The sequence below is a fragment of the Gobio gobio genome (assembly GCF_949357685.1).
Source record: "Gobio gobio genome assembly, chromosome: 25".
NCBI lineage: Eukaryota > Metazoa > Chordata > Actinopteri > Cypriniformes > Gobionidae > Gobio > Gobio gobio.
In genome coordinates, this window is record NC_137121.1 from 41486514 (window position 1) to 41509276 (window position 22763).

At 37.9% G+C, this 22763-nt stretch overlaps 1 protein-coding gene across 1 annotated transcript; it reads left to right on the top strand.

The window, feature by feature from the left end:
• Positions 1-12416: 12416 nt before the first annotated feature.
• On the top strand, positions 12417-17961 carry LOC307121308 (histidine N-acetyltransferase-like; the record flags this gene model as incomplete). The annotated part of the gene is made up of 4 exons (XM_079808827.1): positions 12417-12605; positions 14741-14965; positions 17544-17647; positions 17790-17961. 4 exons carry the CDS (start codon positions 12417-12419, stop codon positions 17959-17961), a joined length of 690 nt encoding a protein of 229 aa, XP_079664953.1.
• Between the last annotated feature and the right edge of the window lie 4802 nt (positions 17962-22763).

Consider the following 22763-nt stretch of genomic DNA (forward strand, 5'->3'; position numbering starts at 1 on the left):
TATTCCGTTACATTTTAGTAGTAATGATTTTATGAACTTCTTCGCTGACAAAATAGAAAGCATCAGAAACAAAATTGTAAATGTACAATCTTTAATGATGTCTTATGATTCAACCGCAATTATCGCCCCTCAAGAACTACTACACCGCTTTACAACCATAGGACAGGAAGAGCTAAATAAACTTATCATTGCATCTAAACCAACAACATGTTTATTAGATCCAATACCCACTAAACTACTGAAAGAGTTGTTACCTGTAGTGGAAGAGCATCTTCTCAATATTATTAACTCATCTTTATCTTTAGGTCATGTTCCAAGAATATTCAAGTTGGCAGTCATAAAACCTCTCATTAAGAAGCCACAATTAGATCATAATAACCTATCAAATTACAGACCAATTTCAAATCTTCCATTCATGTCTAAAATACTAGAAAAAGTTGTGTCCACTCAATTGTGCTCTTTCTTGCAAGAAAAGGATATCTATGAAAAATTTCAATCAGGATTCAGGCCGCATCACAGCACAGAAACCGCGCTCGTTAAAATCACAAATGATTTACTTCTAGCTTCTGACCAAGGCTGTATCTTAATACTAGTTCTACTCGATCTTAGTGCTGCGTTCGATACTATAGATCATAAAATACTATTAGATCGACTTCAAAATTACACTGGTGTTCAGGGACAGGCATTAAACTGGTTTAGATCGTACTTATCAGACCGCTACCATTTTGTCTGTCTAAATAGGGAAAAATCAAAGATAACATCAGTAGACTATGGGGTGCCGCAAGGATTCGTGCTAGGCCATCTGCTATTCTCTATATATATGCTGCCACTTGGTAATATTATAAGAAAACATGGAATTAATTTCCACTGTTATGCTGATGACACTCAATTATATATTTCATCACGACCAGATGAAAACGCTAAATTATCTAAACTGACAGCGTGTGTTGATGATATTAAACACTGGATGACGTGTAATTTTCTGCTATTGAATTCAGATTTATTTATTATTTATTATTTCTTTTATTTGAACAGGGACAGTGCACAATAAAAACATTAACCCTGTATATAACAAGGAGAGATGCATTGCACCGGGTTTTAGCAAATTGCTATTTTCCACCCGTAGTCCCTGGGCAGGTAAATAAAACATACAATAAATTAACAGTTACTAAATTCACAGTTGTGCAAAATGTCAAGTACAAAATTATCAATAGACTCATTTCCACATAATTAAAACAATTTTACCCCCCTCCCATCACCTTTTATAAATTAATAACCCCCCCCCCCCCCCCCCCCCCCCATCTCTCACACACACCAACTCACAAATGGCCACAAATTTGTTGTGACAGGATCCAATGTTTTGTGTGACATGAAAATTTTTTAAAATCCGTACATGTAATCAACTCCGTTGGAAGTGTGTTCCATTGATTTATGGCAACAAAAGAAAAAGATGATTTACCAAATGCAGTCCTGCGTTTAGGAATACTGCATTCTCCCCTGGTACATGATCGGGTAGCTCTTGTTGTTTTTTCTGAGCAGAGTGTCACCATTTTTTTCAACGGAGGAGCAGTAGCATTATGAAGGATTTTAAACAATAGACATACATTTGTGTGCATTATTAGATTTTCAAGATTTAAAATACTATATTTGGTGAGTATCTGACAGTGATGATATTGACGTGTTTTTTTGTCATGAATCTTAAGGGCACTTTTATATAATGATTCAAGTGGTTTTAAGGCTGTTTTACATGCCTGAGACCAACTTGTCATACAATAGAAAAAATGTGGGAGAATCATTGCATTAAAATATGTATGTGATGCTTCAACAGTAAGAGAGTTTCTTATGTGTCTGTAGTTTATGAGGTTAAATTTCAGTGTGTTACTCAACTTTTTAACATGATTTTTAAAACTAAGAGTATTATCAAGGGTAACCCCTAAATATTTGAATTCATCCACATTTTTTATTTTTTGCCCATTTACTGATATTTCAGGACAATCCCTGAGTTTGCTCCTGTTTGTAAAGAACATGGTTACTGTCTTTTCAACGTTTATGGTCAAACAGGAGTTATCTAGCCATTCTGCAACCTTCTGCATTTCCTTAGTTAATTTCATTGCAACCTCAGTTGCATTTTTCCCATGAGTATATAACACAGTATCATCAGCATACATTATTAAATCAACAGTATTACACACAGATGGAAGGTCATTAATATATATGCTGAAAAGCAGTGGCCCTAAAATTGACCCTTGTGGCACTCCCAGGGTGCATGCTTTAAATGAGGACAGAGTATTGTTCACCCACACACACTGATTTCGGCCACTCAGGTAAGATTTGATCCAATTTTGTGTGTCTATGGAAAGGTCATAATTTGCCAGTTTGTTTAATAGTATGTCATAATTAACCGTGTCAAAAGCCTTGCGCAAATCAAGAAAAACTGCACCCACCACTCCACCCTGATCTAAGTTTGTTTTAATTACTTCAAGGAAGTAGCAGCATGCTGTTTCTGTTGAATGTTTTTTCCTAAACCCAAACTGCATAGGATGTAAAAAAGCCCTGGAATCAAGGTGAGCAATCAGTTGTTCTGCTACAACCTTTTCAATGACCTTTGAAATGGCTGGCAGGATGCTAATAGGTCGATAGTTACTAACTTCCAGTTTGTCACCAGATTTATACACAGGGGTTACTATAGCAGATTTCAGGGCACTGGGAAAAGTACTCTCATTAATAGATATGTTTATTAGTTTAGTTAAAGCGGAGGTTATAGATTCTTTATGATTTTTTAGAAAGACAGTATCAAGACCATATATGTCTTTTGCCTTGCTATTTGACAGGGTTGAGATGACCTTTCCAACCTTTATATCATTTATTGGTGTTATACAAAAGGCCGAATTATCACAAACTAAGGAGTGCTGAGGGTGGATCTTTGGAAAATTCGAACCCAATGCTTGCACAGAATTTAAAAAATAATTATTAAAATTTGTAGCGACAGCGAGGCTATCATCTAGAATATTTCCATTTATTTTAAGATGTATGCTTTCATATTTGGGCTTTTCCTTTCCAGTTAGTTTGTCAATGCTTTTCCATAGTCTTTTACTGTTCCCTTTGGCATCTCTAATAATTTCAAGGAAGAAATCTGCTTTTGCCTTTCTAAGTTGCATTATGACTTTATTTCTCAGACCTTTATATATTAAATGATCAGTAGTCAATCCAGACTTTAAAATTTTTTTTAGGGAGGCATCTCTTTTTTTCATTAAGTTCCAGAGATTGCTATTTAACCAAGGCAGATTCTGTTTTGCATTAGGTTTCCTGGCCCTTGTTTTGGTATATTTTATTAAAATATCTTTAAAAGCTGACATTAGATCATTGCATGCTTGCTCACAGGATTTATTTTCAATAGTATCGTTCCAATTAGTTTGTTTTATTTAATTTTCAATAATAAATAACTTTCTTTGAAATAAAAGATATATTGGGGTTATTTTTCAGTGAGATTTGATTCCTATACCGTGATCTAGTTAGCTTTCTAGCAGCTAGAGTGAAATTATGATCCGATAAGCCAGTAATCAAGTTATATGTTTTAGTTATCCTATCCGGTTTATTTGTAAAAATTAGATCCAGTAGTGTTTGAGAAGATTTTGTTATTCTTGTAGGTTTATTTATCATTTGTATCATCTGATATGTTTTGGCAATATCCTTGAGCTTTTTGCTGCGTGCTTTATCAAGCCAATTTAAGTTGAAGTCACCCATAAGTATAACTTCTTTACCTTCATGTTGTTTAAGAATTTCTGATAAATTGTCAAAGAAAACACTTGTAGCAGTAGGAGGTCGGTAGACTGAAAAAACAACAAATGACATCTGAGGGGATAAAGTAATATTGACCCCTACACACTCCAAGGAATTTTCATTTATATCAATTTGTTTGCTTTGAATGTTGTCTTTAACATAAATCAGAACCCCCCCGCCTTTCCCTTTACATCGGTCTCGTCTATATATATTATAACCTGGGACATTAAATACAGATAAAGGAGTTGTTGGAGTTAGCCAGGTTTCTGTAAGACACAAGTAATCAAGGTTTGAGTCTATTAATAAATGTTCAAGTTGTTCAGTCTTTGAAATGACGCTACGTATATTTAAATGTCCCCCAAAGATGCCTTTCGGTTTTGTTTTCGGGTTCCATAGTATGCTCGCGTGGTTTACAGTCTGAAAGAGTTTTGTTTGCTGTTGTTTGAAGAGCACGGTGGTAGTCTGTGAAGCACTTGTCTTAGTACATGGTCCAGCTTTTAACAGCGTTTGAGTAATGGCATGTTCAGACACAAAGTTTAACGGAGGATGTTTACCTCGTGATCCTGCGAGATGAGTGTCACGAAAGTCAGTCACCGGTCTCGCCGCGGGTCCATGGGGAACAGCTGATTGCCGAATATTCACATGTGGTTGCGGAAAATCCGCAGGTCCAGGGTTTAAATGGACATCTCCACATAGCAAAAGGACAGTACAGAGAAAGATGGAATGAACCCGTTTTGCTGGTAAAGGGGCTGTTCTCTGTCCACGTCGTTCACGCTGCTTACACCTGGTAGATACTCGCCCGTTATCCAGATAGTTGGAATATAGGATATACTGACTCCACGAATCCAGTGGGACAGCGAGATTTCCGTTTCCCGATGGGGTGACGTGCAGAGAAGAGCGTTCATAAGCAGCAGACCAGTTTCCCCACATTTGTGTTACCGTGAGAACCAACAGGCATAGGGCCAAGACAATCAGGTGTGATGTCTCCTCGGTTTTAGCACATTTAAAACCCGACCGCCATGAGCCCCAGTTTTTGCGTGCAATTTGATGATGATCAGGCGGTCTCCCAGTTTGTTTTAGGAGAGTTTGTTTTAGGAGAGGTGTGGCAGTACCTGCCGAGCTGCTGCAAACACCTGCCGCCATATCCACGCTCCCTGCCGACAAGTCCTGTGATGTAGTTTAGGAGCATCGGAGGTATTACTTATTGGTCCAAAAAACTGCCCACAAAACCTCTCACAATACAACTTTAACTTGGAAGGATGTCCTGTCACTTTATCCACTACAGTAAAAGACCTGGGTGTTATATTAGACCGCAACTTGTCTTTCGAAAATCATATTTCATGTTACAAGAACGGCATTTTTCCACCTTAGAAACATTGCTAAGCTACGTAACATGTTATCTATCTCTGATGCAGAAAAGTTAGTTCATGTATTCATGACCTCGAGACTAGATTACTGTAATGCTTTATTAGCTGGTTGTCCTGCATCATCAATAAACAAGCTACAGTTAGTCCAAAACGCAGCTGCTAGAGTTCTTACTAGGTCAAGAAAATATGATCATATAACACCAATTTTATCATCTCTACACTGGTTACCTATTAAGTTCCGTATCAATTACAAAGTATTGCTACTGACCTATAAAGCCCTAAATGGTTTAGCTCCAGTGTATTTAACGGATCTTCTATCGCCCTACAATCCATCGCGCTCTTTAAGATCACTAAACTCGAGGCTTCTGGTCATTCCTAGGATATCTAAGTCCACTAAAGGAGGGAGGGCATTTTCACATTTAGCTCCTAAACTCTGGAATAGTCTTCCTGATATTGTTCGAGGTTCAGACTCGCTGTCCCAGTTTAAAACAAGATTAAAGACGCATCTCTTTAGCCAAGCATTCACATTATAATTACGTTTTATACTACAGTTAAATCGCACCAACAGTATTAATATTCTGAACAGCAGCTATGCTAATTATTTCCCATCTGCTTTTCTGTTGTTATCTCGGGACACTAGTCCCGAGGTAACTAGTTCGTCAGCTCCAGTTTGTATCCAGCCTCTCATTGAGACTTCAGATGCCCCTGTGAAGAGACAACTCGACGCCTGTGAAGAGACGACTCGACGCCTGTGAAGAGACGACTCGACGCCAGCGTTGTTATGGCCTAAAATAATACATGATTGATTAACTTATCCTAACATTTTTCTTTAACATTCTCTTTCTAACATTTTTCAATGTACATTTATGAAATGCACTTTCTGTGAAGCTGCTTTGAAACAATGTGTATTGTGAAAAGCGCTATACAAATAAATTTGAATTGAATTGAACTTATGGAACTATATCCTCTAGTGATTGCTTGCTAAATATTTAGACTAGAAACAAGACAAAAATTACGAAGAGCATTTTTTCTACATTTTTGTACTATTTTTTGTTTTTGAAAGTAGTCTCATGCTAAAAAATTAAATAATAAATAATTAAAATTAAGATACAAATTACACAAAAGGAAACCACTGTAAAGAAAGCAATTCACTTTCTACAAAACAAAACTCCAGAATCGTTTATTTAGAATGTTGTCAATAAATGCCTATTATATTTTAAATGATCAAAAGATTTGACTACACTGAAAAAAATGCTCTTCTTATTTAGTTGAAAATTGTTCTTATTTAGTAAATAATATAAATTTCAATATTTAGACTAGAAACAGGATAAAATGACTAAGAAGAGCATTTTTTTATAATTTTTTTGTTTTGTTTTTGAAAGTGGTCTCATGCAAAAAAATTAAAAAATAATTAAAATTAAGATAAAAATTTTCACTTTAAAGAAAGCAATTCACTTTCTACAAAAAAAAAAAAAAAAACTTTTTACAAAACAAAACTCAATATTAACTCAATAAAACAAACTTTGATATTATATTAAAAAAAGAACTTTAGGCTATAATATTTAAATATCAATGTGAAGAAAAATACGTTTGACTGGTATTATATTTATAGCATCTGAGCAGACATTTGTGAATAAAAGCTTTATTGATGTGACACTAGACACTGGGTGGGTGGTCGAGTATTCTGTAACAGATGATCCACTGGTGGCAAGTTGAAGTGAACCCAAGTGCAGTTTATTTACAAATCCAAAATGTGCAAACCATGAACAGAAACAAAACAAACAATGACCTTGACTCAAACAGACTTGACTTGAAAACAGACTTGACTTGAAAACAGAGAACTCACCAACAGTGGTTTACAGGAAACAATACTCAACAAGGACCATAGCAAACATGAGGGTATAAATACACAAAGGCTGCGTTCGAAACCGCATACTCATTGAGTAGGTACTCATTTTCAATAAGTACTTACTTAACGAGCTCTAAAAGAGTAGGTACTATATTGCCTGATCTCGTTAAGTATGAATGCGATCCGCACTTTATGCGCCATGTTGACGTTATCATGTGACCTTACGACGTTATCTCAAGCGCAACAACTTGAAAGACGAGTGACAGGTTTAATTCATCGATCTATAAATATCTTAATATTGATTAAACTTGCTAATTGTGTGGGCTTGTTGAAGAAACAGCTGCCCATTTATTTTGTGATATTAACCCTACTACTCTGACCCAGTTTCATCCTTACCAAAACCCACAATCGTGATCTCTTAAATATGTTGTTAATTTCTTTATTTTATATGCAAAACATGTCATCCACAAGCAAAATTGGCCTAAATCTCCTTTATATTTTCCTTTTTAAATTTAACTCCTGTTTTATCCCTCAATCCCTTATTCAAAGATATCTAACCTTGTTATTGTTTTTTCTTTGTATTAATGTATGCAAACCCATGATATTTGTTTTATTATTAGGATTGTTAAAGATACAACCATGTAATTATAAAATAAAAGATAGGCCTATGAGTGACAGGTGCAGTAACAGTTCAAAGCATAAATAACTCCACAGCCCGACCTGTGTGGTTTCCCTCAGAGTCTGCAACGAGGACCTCTTTCAGCTGCTCGAAGATCTCACCTTGGGAGAACACTGTTGATTTTATACTCTTAAAAGTTATTACTATTCAAAATTGCCCACTAAAACACTTACAATAATAATAATAACAAATGCTGACCAATACTTAATTATATTACTTTTTTTTACTGAAAATTATATTGTTTTAGTAAAACAAGCAAAATGCAACTTGTTGTCATATGACATAGCGATGCATGAAAATACACTAGAACAAATGCAGCCGATGTGAATACCAATTTTCAGTCAAGCAATGAATAAATGCAGGAGTTAATAAAATATTTTATTTACTGACAACAATAGGAAACATGAATTAATGAGTAAAAGAATGAATAAAAGTAAACATCACAAATGAATAAGTCACCATGAAACAAAGCTTTATTCAAACGTATTGTTCTAACAAACCATCACACATTTACAGACGGTGAACCCCACATCTGCTGCCATCTCAACACAGCTTGATGAAGCAGTTGACCACCGTAAACACCTTCACCTGTCCAGCCGTCCATCATGTCCCTCCTGTCCCTTCTGAACCCCACAACCTTGAAGCAAGAGTGGAGAACATGTGCGGGACAATCTGACTGCTGATGTGTCTGCTCCAAACATCCGTGTGCCTGCTCTCCATCAGCATGACTACTTAAAACGCTTTACAATTCATGTTGTCCGCATCCCATTTCTTGCCATATTTGATTTAATATTTTTTTACAATTACATGCTATTTGTATTGTAGCTTTATGACTTTTGTGGTGTAGTGGGCTAAACACTGAACTGATAAGCAGAAGGTTTCCTTGAGCAAGGCTCAACCACAGGAGCTCTGCAGCAAATGAACAGACATCAAGAATCAGAAAAGTGCTTAAATAACTCTGTTTGAAATTAAAATAAAATACAACTTAAGATTTAAATGTATGTTTTATTCATTTCTGTAGTATCCTCAAAGCCTTTGATGACAGCCTTCCTTCATCACCCTCTCTCCAGTCTCCACCAGATAAACAGACACATGCTCTTCTGGCCCTGTAACATCAGACAACATTCACGTTACCTGTATCTTAAACAACACCTTGATAAAAGCATAAAAGTTTATGTGCTCAATAGCCTTAAATGTTGAGGTAGGTGCTGATGTGTTAATGTTCCTCAATTCATCAACAGTATAATGGACAAATAAAAAAGATAACTTATGTTTAGTTACTTTATGTAGATCTATTAACATTACTCACGTTCATGTAAAGTAAGCAGTGTTGACCACAGTGAACTCTACATTATAGCACACACATCACTCTGATCAGATGTCTATTTCATGCTGTGATGTCATCTGCAATACTTATCGAAAATGTTCCTGTCAGATGTTAAATAAACATTTATTGAGCATCTTTATCTTTAAGTATATCGTTTATGTAAATCCACTTTGGAGACGTGTGTGTGTGTGTGTGTGTGTGTGTGTGTGTGTGTGTGTGTGTGTGTGTGTGTGTGTGTGTGTGTGTGTTAGCCTACTGGAGCTCATACATCAAACGTGTTTTTACAGCCCAATCACAACTACACTATACTGTCTGTCGTCTTTACACTTTCAACAAATTCAACAGTTTAACGTCACTCTACAGTAGTCCAACAAATGCGATTTTAACACAAGGAACCGTGATTTTGGTTTGTAATACTCACATTTGATTCGCTTTTCTCCGCCTGACGTATCCTTTACTGTGGCCTCATGGGAAGGCAGGGATAGAAAAGTATCCGACGATGGGTGCTTCACAATCTGGGCGGAATCAGTAAGCCATCCGGGAACTTCTCGCCTACTCATTTATGATTACTGAGGTTTCGAACATACTTCTCCTTTCACGTACTGTTTTCGCCTACTATATAGTAGGTAAGTAGGCATATTCGAACGCAACATCAGTATACGCACGTCCGAATCTCGCGAGAAATACTCCAAAACCCTGGTAGTTCTCGCCTACTCTTTTATGAATACAAAGGATTCGAGCATACTCTTCGCTCGCCTACTGCTTTTTACATACTATATAGTAGGGAAGTATGCGGTTTCGAACGCAGCCACAGACTAATGACTAAACAAGACACACCTGTGAATAATCAAGACAATGAACTAGTAGGTGTGTTCGACATCGGCTGCGGCTGGATGCAACTGATCGGCGAGAGTAGCCGCGTGCAGGCGGAGGAGCTGCAAACACAGACGTGAAGTCGGACACTTTCTGCTTCCCGCGGTGACGCTCGCGCTGTGTTTGCACACTTTATCAGCTGAAGTGAAATAAATGCAATATTTGGCAATACACAGATGTTTCAGAGACATTATTGTCATGTAATACTTTATGCACTGCTTAATACAGCGTGTGTTTTTACAAGAATAAAGTTCAACATATAAGCCTACACTATCAATGAAGTGGGGTCTATGTTTTTAATCAGTTATATTTTGATAAACATGACAATATAACATCGCGACTACATGAAAGGAGGTTTTACTGTTATAAAAAACAGATTTGTGCGCATTAGTGGAGCTGAAGGTTTAAGAATAAACACGAAACACACGTGATCGCTGTCATGCGGTGAATCTGGCCAATCGTGGAACGGCTGTGTCGTCATCAGAGCCCGTGCAGCCTCATGCAGCCGCTCTGGAGAAACTGCACCGGCTGTAATCGCCGGCTGCTCTCGAATCGCTCTCGTGGCACTTTGTTGACATACGTCACTGTCACGTGGCGTCGGCGCTGCCTCAAGTCGGACAAAATTTCTAACCGGCATGCACTGCTTCAAGTCAGCCGCCGATCGGTCTGCGCATCGCTGGGTGAAGTCGAACAAGCCTAATGACAGAACTGAACTAAGAACACATGACTAAATCAACCAATGACAACATACCACTGAGGACAAGGGAATCACATGACAATGATCACATGACAAACAGGAACACATGACAAGACCAGGAAACATGACTGATAGGAAAACTCAAACAGAAAACATGAACATGAAACAAAACCCAAACACACCGCAACACTCAGATATATATAGCCTACTACGAATTGGTCGTCAGTAAGCGAATGGCACCCTAAACCCTCACAGTCTTCCTCTGAGTCCGCACTTTTGTGATGTAATGCCTCTTTGACTGCTGGGTAAAGTCCTCTGCGTAGCTCGCAAACTTGCAGGCTCAGCTGAAGTGCACATCGAGGGCAAATAACAGCCACAAAGGAGCTTTGAAGGAGCTTAGAAGTGTGCCATTTGGGATTCAACCTTAGACATGCTTTCTCTTCATTGAGGCCTATTAGACAAAACTGCAATGTCGCCGTCTACCCGCTTGGTGGAGCTACGATACTGTTTTTAAAAGGAAATGTCTTCAGGTTGTGTATTTTAGGCTAATGGTTATTATTTAACTGCTTTATTAATTAATAATTTACTCTAAACGTCTCAAAGAAGATCTCTGTGCCCACTGTATCGAATGTTGGATAATTATGCTTGGATAATTATTGACATATGATTAAAGATACCATGCTTATTAACAAAACTGAAGTAAGCGATTCAGATTGTGTAAAGGTTGGAAAATGCTTTCACAGACAGGGTTTATAATAAACCAGGATTATGCCCGAGTTAAATGAGGACATTTAGCCTAAGTAGATTTTATAAACGTGCCATAGAAAAAAACATTACTGGTGTGCATCTTGAGACAAAACAATGGAACTGACATAATTTAAGATATAGGCTATCAGTCCAAGTTGCTTACAGTTAAAAAAGCTCAAACATTTTAGTCTGGGACTAGGCTTAAGCCTTGTCTGAGAAACCGGCCAAACATGTTTTACAAGCCTGTAAGAGTAAAGTCTACGTTTGTGTGGGGAGGAACTTGTCGTCCTTATTGTCTTCTGGAACACAAAGTCAAAATCATACAACTGTCGAAACGTCACAAGGTAAGTCCCGCAGACTAATGCTGCCTTCACATGCTATCGGAATTATCGTTTCCTAGTTTCCTAGTTAAAAGATGGAACATGAACGCCTTCTCAAGTCAAAATTTGAATGTAATGAGCTCGTAATCACGACTTCAGAAGTGGGAAGTAGGACATTTCTGATAGCACATGAAGGCAGCATCAGACACATTTCCCATCATCAAACACCACATTACTGAATAAATCTTCTGCACGGCTTTTGGTGTATTGCTTATAAACTTAAGATCAGTAATGCTTTGCTTTTATGGTGCTTTTGACCACTGCTTTATGCTGCATTCACGTGCTATTGGAATTATGGTAAATACTAGTTTAGTTCAAAAAGGTAACATGAAGGCCCTCTCAAGTCGAAATTTGAATGAGATGAGCTCGTAGTCTAATCACAACTTCAGAAGTGGGAAGTAGGACATTTCCGATAGCATGTGAAAGCAGCATTAATGGTAGCAAGTCCATTCTCTTCTTATTAGACAGTGATCCTGAATTATATTAAGTTTTTGCTGAATTATGTTATCCACATCTGTAACACCAAATGGTGTTTGAATCATAAATTGCTAAATAGATTACATCTATTTTAGATTGAAATATTTAATAATTACAATCAATTAAAATAAGGTATTTTAATTTGTACATATTTTATTGTTGTTTTAATCTGTTTTTATTTGTTTCTAAGACTAGAGAGACACAAAATATTGTCTTAGGTAACCCCGTGCAGAAGTAACGATGAATTCACATTGTGTGGGTGAAAGTGATGGACTGATCTTCTATCTGGCCAGACCAGAGGATTATGATGACGTGATGGCCATATCACAAGACATATATGATGGAAGTGACTACCTTCCACATCGCTATCATTCCTGGATGACTGAGCCAGGACGAGTGGTTATTATAGCACGGAGAGATAGGAAGCTGGTAAGTGATACACAAGTAAAAAGGTTTGATAGGCCTCGTGTTTTCTGATATCACAGTAGCCATGAGAAAATATTAAATGCCGTTGTTAAGCTGTAGGTTATTTATCTTCAAAGTGTTGACACACACTGTATTATAGTGTATATAATATAAGCTTATTACAGTATATTATATTATAAAACTAGGATATCCAAGAAATTAACAGTGTTACCAAAGCTTGTTTATTTGGCAATCTAAACCTGAATGTTACTGAGGGACATGCAATATTAACATTTAACATCTGCGTGTTATCACTAACCGGTATGATGAAAAAGTTAATGGTTAAAATATGATCTGATGTGTCTATTGAGCAATACAATGCTTGCTGTTCTCAAGAAAGACGACATTTGGATATAACATTCATACCACTATACAGCTTTGCTCTTCACATACTCTAGTCTAGGCCAGTCAAGTAAGGCCAACAACACCATTGTAATTGTTTGTTACTATCATTACAAAAGTATTAATTAGCATATTACAGTTTTTCCTCAATTGATTTGACACATTTCCCCAAACTCATGTCACTGCTCTCAAAACAATTAACACAGCCAACTTAACACGCTCTTAACTTAGCCAAACTTTAGTTCAACTTTACTCCATAATGAAGTGCTGTATTTTTGTCTGGTATAATGCATTTAGTAAAGGTGTGTTCTCTATTGATTTTATGACAGATTCAGCTATAGACACTATATACATGTTTATTGTAAAGTTCTTCAATGAGAAGTTTTGTTATACACTTTTCCCCCTACCCCCAAAATGTATTATTGTACAGGACTGCAATCACTGAACTTTATTGATCACACCTCTAATTTACATCTGGCCAGAGAATATATTCTTATCATACATTATACATAATGTTCTTCTGCCTCAGCATCTCCACGTGCCTCTTTCGTTGTAGTTGGTAGTATGGCATGCGCTTATTCTATTGACTAACTTGGTCATCCACCTCAGTGTTTTTCAACTTCAATTCTGAAAATGTTTAGGACATTATTTGCCCCTCTAAGCCTGTCTCAGAACTACAAATGTACACTACCAGCAATCATACTATAGTACAATACTCATAAATATAGAATTGTAAAGTCATAGTAACCCTTTGGATCTGTTTACTAGCTTTGCTCAACAAGAGGCCATTATTTATTACATTGTTAAATTAGACTGGGTAAACAAAGCCCGATCTGCCGGTTTCGCCCTGCAGCTCAGACTGGAAACCTGTACATATTTTTATCCTGCTTCTGTTAAAATTTGTGGGGACCAATCACGAACCGGCTTATCCACCTGGCGCACTATTGGCGGGTTTAACACGATGACGGACAGAGAAGTGATGGATCGTAGGTCTGATTGGTTGAAGGACTATCCAAATTTCGTACAGCGTCATTTGAACTATGCCCGTTGATCACACCTCTTGTGCAGTAGAAAATACAGAGCAAACTCCCCAGGCAAATATTCAATCTTAAAAGATTGAGCTTGGTCTGGTCATAGCCAGACAACTGTTAATTAGGATGACTCCCATTTTTATGAAAGTCTGTACCTTCTACATCTCTTCACTCCTCTTCCCTCCTGCGGTCCCCTTCCTTTCAGAGTGAGTATTTTCAGACCCATGTGCAATTGAGAATATGACAAATTACAGATTTTTCAAATTACAGGTACTTAAATGTAAATTTTGTAAAATCAATAAAAAGAGCTGCAAATGTTCATGATATATTTTGAAAACATGAAAACATTTTGTGAACTGCTGAGAACACATTTGAAAATTTTGTACACAATGCTTTGAGAAAATGCATATGATTTATAATTAAAATGAATGAAAACTGACAATCTGTTTACGACAATTACAAAGTGTTCAGATCACCATGTTAATCTGAGTTTGAAGAAATGTGTCAAATCGATTAAGAAAACATATAAATATCAAGAAAAGCAGACGAATTGTTGCACACGTAGTTTTATTGTTTACTGTGGACTGTTATTCTTCTAGTTATTTACCTGTAACGACTAACAAATCGGACATTCACTGGAAATAGCTTACCTGGATAGGGTTATAACCAGGCCTTTTTAAAAAAAATCTTTTTGAACCTAAAATCATTATTCCTGTGTTCCTTTAGGTGGCGCTGGAGTCTGGCCTGGTGGTTGATGGAGGTGAAACTGTGATAGTTGAGGGATTAAGAGTGTGTCCGAATGAAAGGGGCTGTGGCCTGGCTGGAGTGATCCAGACATTTGTTGATGGCTACATAAAGAAGGTCTACCCCAATGTGAAGACCAAGCGCCTCACCAGAGGAGATGACCCAGGGCCTGAAAAACTGTGCAAGTTCACACTGCTGGCCAGACCGGTGAGTTGAATTGATACAACTTGAAAAGTGAAAAATATTCCAAGTCAAGTAAAGTCGTCTTTATTTATATATTAGTGCTTTATACAAAATAGATTGTTTCAAAGCAGCTTTACAGGAATAAACAGAAAAATTATTCATTCAGTGATGCCAACAAAATTCAGTTCTCTAAAAAAAACCTCTAAAAAGACAGTAGTGTTTAGCTGAAGTAAGTTCAGTGTTGATTCAGTTTGTTTCAAAAACTGTGTAAAGTTCAATTCAGCTATAAAGCAGCTCTGCAGAAAACAGTGATGTCATCATCCAGCTCAGTTCCTGATGACGTCACTGTTTTCTGTAGAGCTGCTTTATAGCTGATTTCAAGTTGTTTCGATGTTTTATGAACATTATATAAATAGTATACTTATAAATGAACACAACACTACTCTTTTGTTTACATTGTTAGGTCAAGATACCTAATACAGGGCTCGACATTAATGCTTGTCCACTTGTTCGGGACAAGTAGATTTTTTGAAAGGGCAAGTGAAAGAGAATTTAGTGAATAAAAAGAGTTTTTTTAAATATTTCTGCTCATTGAAAAATAAAATACAGTAAGTTTGTATCTGTAATCCCAGATTCATAATCGTCAGTTTACAACAGCGGTCGGGAAGCTCTAGGCCATTGATCCATATGGCCATTCAGTTGAACGCCTGTGGCTCGACGGCAGAAAAAAACAATCCAAACAATCACGATTTTGAAACCTTAATTTTCATCATTAATCAAAGCGTGGTATGGGGATTGTAACAAAGACAGAGGTGTGCCAACTGCAACAAAAAGGGGCCCAACAATGTTTTGTATAGTAGCAGCACCACTGCTCTGAATGTACCAGTGGATGGAGGCGTAAAATGAAGTGACGTGATGATGAAGTTAAGAATCCAGTGTTTATTCCAAAAAGTGCACAAATAAAGGTTCCCTTTCAAGAGAACTCGAGCTGCGTCACCGCTTTGGGAACGCCTCTGCGTGATTGCGTCGTGAAGCACGTATGTAATCAGTCCAATAGAGAGATGGAACGTCATGGGCAGGTGACGTCATAGACTCGGAACTATAAAGCATACCGGCAAATACACGCCTTCAGCTTCTGTTGTCTTCAACAAGCTCGCTATGTAACATTGTCCTTGTCAGCTCTATGTTTGTGTCTGGGTTCAGACTTTTTAGTTTTCATATAACAAGTTTGCAATACATACTGACACATAAAAGAGAGACACTATGGCGATTATGAACAGCAGTATAGAAAGTGTGTTTGCCCTGTTCATGCACTAGGTGCTAATTCCGCAGATCTGCCCTGTGGAAAATTTCAGAACAGCCGTTCTATAGTCTTGTTCCCAAAGCGGTGACGCAGCTCGAGTTCCCTTGAAAGGGAACGTCTCGGTTACGACTGTAACCTTAGTTCCCTGAATAGGGAACGAGACGCTGCGTCACCCTGCCATACTCCCCGCATGCCCGCAAGCGTCTTGTTTCATCCTATTTCAGAAGCTGAAGGCGTGTGTTTGCCGGTATCTTTTATAGTTCCGGATCTATGACGTCACCTGCCCATGACGTTCCATCTCTATTGGTCTGATTACATACGTGCTTCACGATGCAATCACGCAGAGGCGTTCCCAAAGTGGTGACACAGCCTTTCGTTCCCTATTCAGGGAACTAAGGTTACAGTCGTAACCGAGACGTTTTCCAATGGAGTGGAAATTATATTTTACAGTGAGAATCAAAAACAAAAAACAACAAAAATAAACTGTTCTAAAGTTATAAACAGACTTTTTGGCTATGCCAATGAATTGGCCCAAAATACAGAAATATCTATTTCCAACTCACTCTACGAGCCCCCGAACAACTCTGAGAGGTCCTCTTAAAAAAGAAAAGCCCCTCCTACTTGGGTTAAACCATTTAGAAATTAAAAGGTAACAAATTTAAGAAAGCCAAGAAAAATAATTATTTAACAGTAACAAATAGTTAGACCGTTATAATAATACAACATAGATAAACATTTGGGAACAAAACAAATTCAATTAATTTTTCATATTTAAGAATACTAAAGCAAGAATCAAACAGATCACCAAACTCCCCCTCACACATGAGAACAATGAACTGTGCCTTCTATTGGGGGAATGGGATACTCAAAATGGTGCCATTTACTGTGACCGGGTTTTGCCTGTTTGTGGTGGGAAAATGTTCCAGTACGTAAGTATGACTATTTATAAGATGTATGGGGTATGGAAACAATAAATATTTAACATGATTACCAGTCTTGTCTTACTTCTTAACACAATACATAAATCAACATAGGGAAATGTATAACTCATATGTCAAACTGAAGAAGAAATGGCATGGTGAGGACAGGAACAACACTTAACAATACACAATTAGTGACACAAACACATCTGTGTTAACTGGTGTTCACGTTTGCGCAAAACAGATAATGTGTGCATGATGTTACAAAAAGGAGTGTATGTATGCATGTTCTCAGTCCTGTGTCACAATAAGATTCCTCTTCATAATAAGAGTCCCTAGTCACAGAGACTCACTGTGACATTTCCCCCTCCCTCTCCAGAAACCACTTATGGTGTCCTCGAGAGAAAATCTGCAGTGCAATTCTGTGATCCTGCCCTGTACAGTACCTCAAAGTCAAACGGCTGCATGGCCAGAAACCACCTGGTAATGCGAGCATTTGTTTCTCTCATGCGGCCTAACAAAGCCAATGCTCGGTGGTCAGTTTCCAACTGGAATTTCCGTCCCAGCAAATAATACCTTAAAGAGTCCAGGGCCCACTTAACAGCAAGGCACTCCTTTTCAACAGTGGAATAGTTGACCTCTCTGGGCAGGAGTTTCCTACTGATGTACACAACTGGCTTGAGTTGACCTTGTTCTTCTTGAAGGAGTACAGCACCAATGCCATGTTGCGAAGCATCAGTTTGCACTGTAAACAACTTCCCGAAATCAGGACTCTGAAGAACTGGCTCCTGACATAGTGCCTCCTTCAAGTCTTTAAAGGCTTTTTCACAGTCCTCAGTCCATACTACCTTGTTGGGCTGACTCTTTTTTGTCAAGTTGGTTAGGGTTATTGCCCTGGCTGAGAAATTTGGAATAAATTTCCTATACCAGCCAACAAGTCCAAAGAGCTCGAACTCGTTTCTTTGTAACAGGCCGCCCTGCTCTTTTTCCTAACCTTTCTTTGAAGTAAAAACGTTTTAAGTGGGGGGAAACTCACATTACGAAATAAATGTTTTTCTCCAAAACATTATTGGCACCCCTAGAATTGTTTATGAGTAAAATATCTCTGAAGTATATTCCCATTAATATTTAAAAAATGTTAGCACACCAGGGTAACTAGGAACATGAAATTGTCTAGCTATGACATCTTGTTCCACAGGAGTATAAATATGAGGAAACACAAAGGACAAATTACCTTAATCATCATCACAATGAGTAAAACCACAGAATATAGTTTTGATGTGCAGCAAAAGATTGTTGAGCTTCACAAAATAAAAAGTGGATGTAAGAAAATAGCTTAAGAATTGAAAATCCCTATTTCCACCATCAGGACAATAATTAAGAAGTTCCAATCAACTAAAGATGTTCTGAATCTGCCTGGAATAGGACGTGTGTATATATTGTCCTAATGTGGTGAGGAGGAGAGTTTCAGTGGCCAAAGATTCTCCGAGGATCACAGATGGAGAATTGCAGAGATTAGTTGAGTCTTGGTCAGAAAGCCTTAAAAAAAAAAAAATCAAACAACCCCTTCATCGCCACATATTGTTTGGGAGAGATTCAAGAAAAATCCTCCTCGCTCATCCAAAAACAAATTTCAGCAACTAGAAATTAAAACGGGACCTGGTTCTGTGGTCAGATGACACTGAAGCTTTTGTTTGAAGTTTGAGCTTTTTAGCAGCAAACACACCATAAGGGTTTGGTGTAAACATAGATAAAAAGAACCCCGTGCCCATGGTTAAAAATACAGCTGGATCTTTAATGTTGTTTCTATGTTTTTGCTAGAGGTCCTGAACATCTTGTTCAGATACATGTTTTCATGGATTCTAGCAAATACAACAGATAAAAAATCAAAACCTGACGGCCTCTGCTAGAAATCTTATAATGGGCCGTGGTTGAATCTTCCCTTAGGACAACGATCCAAAACAAACATCAAAATCAACACAAAAATGTGTCACTGAACACAAAATTAAGCTTCTGTCATAGTTGTCCCAGTCACCTGACCTGAACCCTATAGAGAATGAGTGGGGTGAACTGAGGAGAAGAAGCACCAACATGGATCTGGGAATCTGAAGGATAAGGAGAGATTTTGTACGGAGGAAGGGTCTCTGATCTCTTGTCAGGTGTTCTCCAAACTCATCAGGCATTATAGAACAAGACTCAGAGCTGTTATCTTGGGAAAAGGAGGTTGCAAAAAAGTATTTAATAAATGGGTGCCAATAATCCATTCACCACTGCCTGTGAGTAACCCCGTCCTGTCCCAATTGGATGAAGACAGTGCCCCTGTCCATTCACCTCTGCCTGTGAGAAGCCCCGTACTGTCCTAATTGGATGAAGACAGTCCCCCTGTCCATTCACCACTGTCTGTGAGTAGCCCCGTCCTGTCCCAATTGGATGAAGACAGACCCCCTGTCCATTCACCACTGCCTGTGAGAAGCCCCGTCCTGTCCCAATTGGATGAAGACAGACCCTCTGTCCATTTACCACTGCCTGTGAGAAGCCCCGTCCTGGCCCAATTTCCTGAAGAAGGTCCAGAAAATGTAATTCCCGAATCAAACTCTGCAACTGATATTAATGACTTAATAAATCAACTTCAGCTAAATAAACAAAGAGAGCCAGCTAGAGCGAACATTATTAATGTGTACAGGGAGGATATATTAGATTGTGCCATACGGGTCTTCCAGAGGCAGAGGTTCAATGCAAAGGCCCGCATTGATGTTGCCTTTGTTGATGTCCAAGGCAGAGGAGAAGGATCAGTTGATGAGGGTGGGCCCAGACACTGCAAGATTGCAAGATATTTGAAGGGCCAGAGGAATCAAGGTCATTAGCACTTCTTGGTGATGGTAAGTTAGTTTCACAATCTTCTGTATTACTTCAGAATTTGGAAAAATTGTTTTGTTAAAGGGTTAGTTCACCCAAAAATGAAAATTCTGTCATTAATTACTTACCCTCATGTCGTTCCACACCCGTAAGACCTCCGTTCATCTTCGGAACAGAAATGAAGATATTTTAGTTGAAATCTGATGAAAAAGACGTCGTTACAAAGTCCATCTCACTACAGTGGTTCTAAAATAACTTTATGAATCGGCGAGAATAGTTTTTGTGCGCAAAAAAAACCCTAAATAACGACTTACATAGTGATGACGATTTCAAAACAAGGCATCATGAAGCTTCGAAGCGTTATGAATCAGTGAATCACGGATCGCGTGTCAAACCGCCAAACTGCTGAAATTTGGCGATTCAAACCGCTGATTCGACTCGCTGATTCATAACGCTTTGAAGCTTCATGATGGCTTTTTTTTTTAAATCATCATCACTATGTAAGTCGTTATTTAGGGGTTTTTTGCGCACAAAAACTATTCTCGCCGATTCATAAAGTTATTGTAGAGCCGCTGAAGTGAGATGAACTTTGTAACGACGTCTTTAGTACCTTTTAAGGGTCTTGAGAGTGTAAAGTGCCATTGTGCCAATGGAGGCCTTTCAGAGCCATCAGATTTCAACTGAAATATCTTCATTTCTGTTCCGAAGATGAACGGAGGTCTTACGGGTGTCGAACGACATGTGGGTAAGTAATTAATGACAGAATTTTCATTTTTGGGTGAACTAACCCTTTAATGTACGGTTTAATTATAACAAATCTTCCTTTACAGCTGTCCAAGAAGGGCTGTACAGAACAATTGGGAAAATGATTTTGGTGGCTGTGGTTCAGGGAGGGTTGCCGATACATTTTTTCCAGAGAGGCTGTACAGCCAAATTAGTGCCCTGCCGCCACCCAACTTTACTTTGGAGGAAGTTGCCGACTGTGACATCCGGAACCAGTTGGAGAAAGTAAATACTTATGTTTGAGACTACGTAAGTCTAACAACATAATACAATCTACTGTTTATCCGTTTTTATCACGAGAAACCATTAAACTTAGCATATAGGACAAAGCACATTGAGCCACCTATTGTAACATCAGCCCATTTCACTATGTGTTTTTTTGGCCTACACAGAGTATGTGTTAAAGCAGACCTAAGACCTTGAAATACGACGTAAAGAGCCTAATTTAGAACTTTTTTTTTTAATTGACTCTTGAGCTTGGCAAATAGGACACTGCACACAGCCGTGCCATCAGCCCATTTTGTGTCATGGTTTCTTCGTCGCCACAGAGGATGTATTATTTTGGATTTTAGGTCCTTGATATTAGAGATACTACCCTAAGGAAAGCCAAATTGGACTTTTAACATTGTTGTCACAGTAGGACACATAGCAGTGGCAAATAATGATTAGCCTTTTGCTTGAATACGTTATCAAACCGATAATAATGTGCTACTAATGTAACACAAACCATGTTCCAGTTCATCCTCTCAAATTCAGACGCTGCCTTCTGAATATCAGCATCCTTAGAAATGCTTTGAACAACTCAGAATGTCAGTGGAGAGAGGCATATAGTTCATCATAACATCGTAAAATATATCATACACATGCTATATTGCTAGATGTACCAGATTGTTCATATCAACAGAAAAAAGCCAAATATGCTGGATTCTCTTGAGACTTTAGAGCGGTCATAGTTAATGATATGCTAAAGCCGCCCGCACGTTAATGTGATTGGTTATAGGTTGGTTGTGACATAAGAAACACCGGTTTCAAACCATGTTTTTAAAAGCGAGAGAGGGTAACCGATTGCATTGACGTTTTATCTTCAGGACAGACTTTCACAGGCTATATCACAGTATGTTCCATTTTTTTTATTTAATTTGGAAATGTTTACTTTAGGCAATTCAGTTTCAAAAGGGAAAAAATATAATCCTTGATTTTCTGTGCTGTCTTACCTAAGGCTAAAGGAAGGTCTAATGACTTTGGGGGTCCTAGATGAGATTGTAGCCAACCCAGAAATATTCCACAGTCTTCACTGAATCTGTTGTGCCTCTCACTTCAACCGACATGGTGAATCTTTTCAAACCAATTTTCTCGCCAGTTGGAAACAACAGGAGGAGGTCTGAGAACAGAACTCTTGCTTTCTGGAGAGATTTGCTACTGGAGGGGGAAGGTAAGTTAAATGTTGAGATTTGCTGTATTTGAATGTTTTAAAAGCAAATGCATGTCAGGGTTTCCCAACCATCTTCCCGGAGGCACACCAACAGTATACATGTTGAATGTCTCCCTTACATGATCCATCCATTTCAGGGATTGGGCTTCATCTGAAATCACATACTCTAAATGGGTTCCTCTTTTGAATAAGTATTTACTTAACAGCCATTAAAAAAGTATGTTCTAAAAAGTAATTAATTACTAGTTATTAATTACATCCTCAATAGTGTAATTAGATTACTGTACAAAAAGTATTGCATTACTAACTAAGTACTTTCTAAATCCTATATCAACATCTAGTTAAGTGTGTGAAGTATACACATGAAACGGCCCTTATAATTAATTAAAATAGATAATATAAAACTACATCAATTATTCTTATTAACAGACCAAAGTATTACAAATGTGAGAAGGATCCATAAAGATACATTTTAAAATTAGACATTAAATTTTGATGTTAATTCCACTATTTTATTATATATAATTG